The sequence below is a fragment of the Mustelus asterias genome, unplaced genomic scaffold, assembly GCF_964213995.1.
Source record: "Mustelus asterias unplaced genomic scaffold, sMusAst1.hap1.1 HAP1_SCAFFOLD_4956, whole genome shotgun sequence".
Taxonomy (NCBI): Eukaryota; Metazoa; Chordata; class Chondrichthyes; order Carcharhiniformes; family Triakidae; genus Mustelus; species Mustelus asterias.
In genome coordinates this window covers 871-7,245 of record NW_027594899.1, presented here as the reverse complement: position 1 = coordinate 7,245, position 6,375 = coordinate 871, and the positions used below count along the sequence as shown (strand labels likewise).

The 6,375-nt window shown below is 58.7% G+C and overlaps 1 protein-coding gene across 1 annotated transcript; it reads left to right on the top strand.

Moving 5' to 3' along the window:
- Window positions 1-259: 259 nt before the first annotated feature.
- On the top strand, window positions 260-6,106 carry LOC144491300 (uncharacterized; the record flags this gene model as incomplete). The annotated part of the gene is made up of 3 exons (XM_078208973.1): window positions 260-461; window positions 5,516-5,603; window positions 5,999-6,106. Coding segments are annotated over 3 exons (398 nt in total), but the record flags the coding sequence as incomplete, so codon positions are not given.
- Window positions 6,107-6,375: the final 269 nt, after the last annotated feature.

Below are 6,375 nucleotides of genomic sequence, written 5' to 3'. Positions count from 1 at the left end.
CTGTGTCGCTCTCTCCCTCTCTGTGTCCCTCTCTCCCTCTCTGTGTCCCTCTCTCCCTCTCTCTGTCCCTCTCTCCCTCTCTCTGTCCCTCTCTCCCTCTCTCTGTCCCTCTCTCCCTCTCTCTGTCCCTCTCTCCCTCTCTCTGTCCCTCTCCTCTGGTATTTCCTGTTGTGGTTCTGGCTCCTGGTGTTGGGTGTCTGTGCCATGTCTCTGGATGTTCCAGGCGCTATGTAAAGGTATGTGGTGTTTGATTTTTCAGGTCTGAGCCTGGCTCCAATGCAGCTCCTCTCCCTGGTCGCCCTCCATCGGAGCAACAGCTTCAGACGCCCGAAGCCCACCCTCTCCTGCCCTCCGCCCGGAGACCCCAACGCCGCCCTGCCAGGGGTCACCAATGGGCCCGGTCGCCAGCGCTCACACACAGGGGGCAGCACCACGCTCTCCCGGGCCCACAGCCTGCACAGGTAAGGGGTCAAAGGTCGGCCCATTTGTTTGGGGGAGGTGTGAAAAACTCCCACAATACCCCGAGAGAAACTCCCACAATACCCCGGGAGAAACTCCCACAATACCCCGAGAGAAACTCCCACAATACCCCGAGAGAAACTCCCACAATACCCCGAGAGAAACTCCCACAATACCCCGAGAGAAACTCCCACAATACCCCGGGAGAAACTCCCACAATACCCCGAGAGAAACTCCCACAATACCCCGGGAGAAACTCCCACAATACCCCGAGAGAAACTCCCACAATACCCCGAGAGAAACTCCCACAATACCCCGAGAGAAACTCCCACAATACCCCGGGAGAAACTCCCACAATACCCCGGGAGAAACTCCCACAATACCCCGGGAGAAACTCCCTCAATACCCCGGGAGAAACTCCCACAATACCCCGAGAGAAACTCCCACAATACCCCGAGAGAAACTCCCACAATACCCCGGGAGAAACTCCCACAATACCCCGGGAGAAACTCCCACAATACCCCGAGAGAAACTCCCACAATACCCCGAGACCTCTTTTTAGGTCAAACCAAGTAAACAAACTCAGATTAAATCAGGACAAAGTAAAAGGGGCAGCTCCCCAAAAAGGAGGGGGAACAGCCTGAACAGAAATCAAAGTACAAAGGAAACTTAAAAACATCAAATTAAAATGTGATTATTGGGGTCAATAATGCACCCCAACCCCTGCGGTGCCCAGCGGGCGCGGAAAGCGTCAACCTCGCCCGTGGACACCGCATGCTCCCTCTCCAGGGACACCTGGCCGCGAACGTAGCCACGGTAGAGGGGCAGACAGTCAGGATGGACGGCCCCCTCGATCGCCCGCAGCCTGGACCGGTAAATGGCGCATTTCGCCAGGCCCAGGAGCAGGTTCACGAGGAGGTCGCCATCCCGACCCTCCCCTCTCCGCACCGGGTGTCCGTAGATCAGGAGCGTTGGACTGAAGTGCAGACAAAACATCAACAAAAGGTTCTTCAGGAAAACATAAAGGGAGTGCAGCCTAAGACACTCAACATAGACATGGTCCACGGACTCCACAAGGCCGCAGAAAGGGCAGTCTTCGGAGCCCGTGAACCAGTGAATCCTACGGTTGTGCGGAACTGCTGCATGCATCACCCTCCACCCCAGGTCCCCGACGTAATTGGGGGAGATCCCTCCGTAGAGGGACCTCCAGCGGGGACCTCCGCCGCCCGGCGGCAACAAGGCCCGCCAAGGTGTATCCGGGCGACAGGCGAGGAGGCGGTAGTGGAAGGTGTGCAGCAGCAGCCCGCACAGGAAACGCCTCCGCGCGGTAGAAAAAGGCACGGAGGGCATTTCCGCGAGGCGGCTCAGGCTGTGGGGCACCTCACCCAGGGGAGGGGGCTGAGGCTTTGGGCCAATGTGGAATTCCGCCCGAACAGGGGAACGCTCGGGCGGGATCCCACCGCACGCCTGCGCCGTCTCAAGTTTGCGTGCAGTTTCGGGGCCGAGCACGACCGTCCTAAGGTCTAGGATGGCTTTGGCCGCGCGCCGGACGGATGTCCCCGCGCGCTCAGCCAGCATGCGGGGACTCATCCAGCCCGCCCCTCCGCCATCGAGCACGTCCCCGATTCTGGTCACCCCGGCGTCCACAGCCCTCCTCTCCGCCAGCCACCTGACGTTATACGGCTGGAGGAGCGGATTCCTGAGCAGCGGCTCTCGCACGAGGGCCGCTACTCCTGACGGGGGAGAGCTGCGTCGCGAGGCGACCTTGTTCCAGACAGTGAGGAGGTCCTGGTAAAAGACGGGCAACTCCTGCAGGGCGGTCGGAACACGCCCCAGTTCGATATGCAGGAGCTGCACGTCATAATTGAGGCCGTGCCAGTGCCGGAAGAAATACGTCGCCATGGCACACCACTGTGGAGGGGGCTCAACGTAAAGGTACCTCTGCAGGGCCTGGAGGCGGAAGGTCGCTATCTGAGTGCGGAGGCACACCAGACCTTGTCCGCCCTCCTCAAGCGGGAGATACAGGACCGCAGCAGGGACCCAGTGCAGTCGATTGCCCCAGAAGAACCGCACGAGGGTTCTCTGGATATCGGTGACAAAGCCAGGGGGAGGGGTCAAAGGGACCAGCCGGTACCACAGCATGGAGGCGACCAGCTGGTTCACAATACCCCGAGAGAAACTCCCACAATACCCCGAGAGAAACTCCCACAATACCCCGGGAGAAACTCCCACAATACCCCGAGAGAAACTCCCACAATACCCCGAGAGAAACTCCCACAATACCCCGAGAGAAACTCCCACAATACCCCGAGAGAAACTCCCACAATACCCCGGGAGAGACTCCCACAATACCCCGGGAGAGACTCCCACAATACCCCGGGAGAGACTCCCACAATACCCCGGGAGAAATCCCCACAATACCCCGGGAAGAAACTCCCACAATACCCGGGTTGGGCATCGCTCTGAAGCTCAGAGTCGCCCCCTCCTGGCGATGATAAGCAATGTCTGATGGGTCCCAGTGTGGAATTTCTCCAGGGAATTATCAGGATGTAGAAATAAATGTCCTCAATCTGGGAGAGACACAAACAGGGGCTTTATCCAGGTTAGCGAGGCCAAACACTGACTCAGTCTCCCTGCAAACGTAACACCAAATATACTCACAAACCAATCCTCTCGGTTAGACCACACTGGGAGCACTGTGCACAGTTCCGGTCTTCATATCCCTCGGTTAGACCCACACTGGGAGCACTGTGCACAGTTCCAGTCTCCATATCCCTCGGTTAGACCACACTGGGAGCACTGTGCACAGTTCCAGTCTCCATATCCCTCGGTTAGACCCACACTGGGAGCACTGTGCACAGTTCCAGTCTCCATATCCCTCGGTTAGACCACACTGGGAGCACTGTGCACAGTTCCAGTCTCCATATCCCTCGGTTAGACCCACACTGGGAGCACTGTGCACAGTTCCAGTCTCCATATCCCTCGGTTAGACCCACACTCGGAGCACTGTGCACAGTTCCGGTCTCCATATCCCTCGGTTAGACCCACACTCGGAGCACTGTGCACAGTTCCGGTCTCCATATCCCTCGGTTAGACCCACACTGGGAGCACTGTGCACAGTTCCGGTCTCCATATCCCTCGGTTAGACCCACACTGGGAGCACCGTGCACAGTTCCAGTCTCCCTATCCCTTGGTTAGACCCACACTGGGAGCACTGTGCACAGTTCCAGTCTCCATATCCCTCGGTTAGACCCACACTGGGAGCACTGTGCACAGTTCCAGTCTCCATATCCCTCAGTTAGACCCACACTGGGAGCACCGTGCACAGTTCCGGTCTCCATATCCCTCGGTTAGACCCACACTGGGAGCACCGTGCACAGTTCCATTCTCCATATCCCTCGGTTAGACCCACACTGGGAGCACTGTGCACAGTTCCAGTCTCCCTATCCCTTGGTTAGACCCACACTGGGAGCACTGTGCACAGTTCCAGTCTCCATATCCCTCGGTTAGACCACACTGGGAGCACTGTGCACAGTTCCAGTCTCCATATCCCTCGGTTAGACCCACACTGGGAGCACCGTGCACAGTTCCATTCTCCATATCCCTCGGTTAGACCCACACTGGGAGCACCGTGCACAGTTCCGGTCTCCATATCCCTCGGTTAGACCCACACTGGGAGCACTGTGCACAGTTCCAGTCTCCATATCCCTCGGTTAGACCCACACTGGGAGCACTGTGCACAGTTCCGGTCTTCATATCCCTCGGTTAGACCCACACTGGGAGCACTGTGCACAGTTCCATTCTCCATATCCCTCGGTTAGACCCACACTGGGAGCACTGTGCACAGTTCCGGTCTTCATATCCCTCGGTTAGACCCACACTGGGAGCACTGTGCACAGTTCCAGTCTCCATATCCCTCGGTTAGACCCACACTGGGAGCACTGTGCACAGTTCCATTCTCCATATCCCTCGGTTAGACCCACACTGGGAGCACTGTGCACAGTTCCAGTTTCCACATCCCTCGGTTAGACCCACACTGGGAGCACTGTGCACAGTTCCATTCTCCATATCCCTCGGTTAGACCCACACTGGGAGCACTGTGCACAGTTCCATTCTCCATATCCCTCGGTTAGACCCACACTCGGAGCACTGTGCACAGTTCCAGTCTCCATATCCCTCGGTTAGACCCACACTCGGAGCACTGTGCACAGTTCCAGTCTCCATATCCCTCGGTTAGACCACACTCGGAGCACTGTGCACAGTTCCAGTCTCCATATCCCTCGGTTAGACCCACACTGGGAGCACTGTGCACAGTTCCAGTCTCCATATCCCTCGGTTAGACCCACACTGGGAGCACTGTGCACAGTTCCAGTCTCCATATCCCTCGGTTAGACCCACACTGGGAGCACTGTGCACAGTTCCGGTCTTCATATCCCTCGGTTAGACCACACTGGGAGCACTGTGCACAGTTCCATTCTCCATATCCCTCGGTTAGACCCACACTGGGAGCACTGTGCACAGTTCCAGTCTCCATATCCCTCGGTTAGACCCACACTGGGAGCACTGTGCACAGTTCCAGTCTCCATATCCCTCGGTTAGACCACACTGGGAGCACTGTGCACAGTTCCAGTCTCCATATCCCTCGGTTAGACCCACACTGGGAGCACTGTGCACAGTTCCAGTCTCCATATCCCTCGGTTAGACCCACACTGGGAGCACTGTGCACAGTTCCAGTCTCCATATCCCTCGGTTAGACCACACTGGGAGCACTGTGCACAGTTCCGGTCTCCATATCCCTCGGTTAGACCACACTGGGAGCACTGTGCACAGTTCCGGTCTCTATATCCCTCGGTTAGTTGAATAGTGTGGGTGTATTGAAGGGGAAGCTGGATAAACACATGAGGGGGAAAGGAATCGAAGGAGATGGAGAGGGGGAGTGGAGAGGAGGCTGGTGTGGAGCAGGAACACCAGCACAGAGCAGAGGGGCTGAATGGCCTGTTCCTGAGCTGAAGGCAGGATTTGTTCGCTCAGTCTGATGCTGGTTCTTTTGTTGCAGTAACGGGTGTTCCCTCCAGACACTGGCCGAGATGGAGAAGAAATTGAGGGAGGCCCTGGAAGAGAAGGAGCGACTTCTCCAGGTCCGAGTAAGTAACCCGATCACAGGGACCTCGGTTTAGAACGGATTCTGGGGTCCCATCCCGAACCTGTGGGGGGCACGGGGAAGGGGTAGAGAGGGCAGCGAGAGGAGGGTGAGATGGAGATAGGGATGTAGGAGCTGGAGGGAGTTACAGGGATAGGGAGGGAAGCAGGGGCTGGGGGAGGCTGAATCCAGACGGGGAGCCGGTGTGGGGTCTGTGAGCACGGGGGAGGGGGCGAGAGGGTGATGGGGGAGGGGCGGTGAGAGTTAGTGCACGGGGCAGCAGTGGTTTGGGATGAGTCGGGAATGTGGAATATCCCTGGTTCCGGGATGCTGGAGATCCTCAGTCGAGCCGGGGCTGAGGGACTGATTGGATAATGTTTGTCTCTGTGCTCCCTGCAGGAAGCTCGGAGGAAAGCCAAGATCCAGCGTGGGAATGCGGTGTTGAATGGGGACTCGCAAACATCCCGTGACCAGCCGGAGGGGGCGGTGCTCCCTGCTCAGTCTGAGGTACACTCCATTCCCCGGAGACTCCATATTAACACCCGAGGAACAGCAGCGAGGATCCCACACAACCCTCCACACTCTCTCTCCCCCGCCGCCCCCCCTCCCCCGCCGCCCCCCCTCCCCCGCCGCCCCCCCTCCCCCGCCGCCCCCCCTCCCCCGCCGCCCCCCCTCCCCCGCCGCCCCCCCTCCCCCGCCGCCCCCCCTCCCCCGCCGACCCCCCTCCCCCGCCGCCCCCCCTCCCCCGCCGCCCCCCCTCCCCCGCCGCCCCCCCT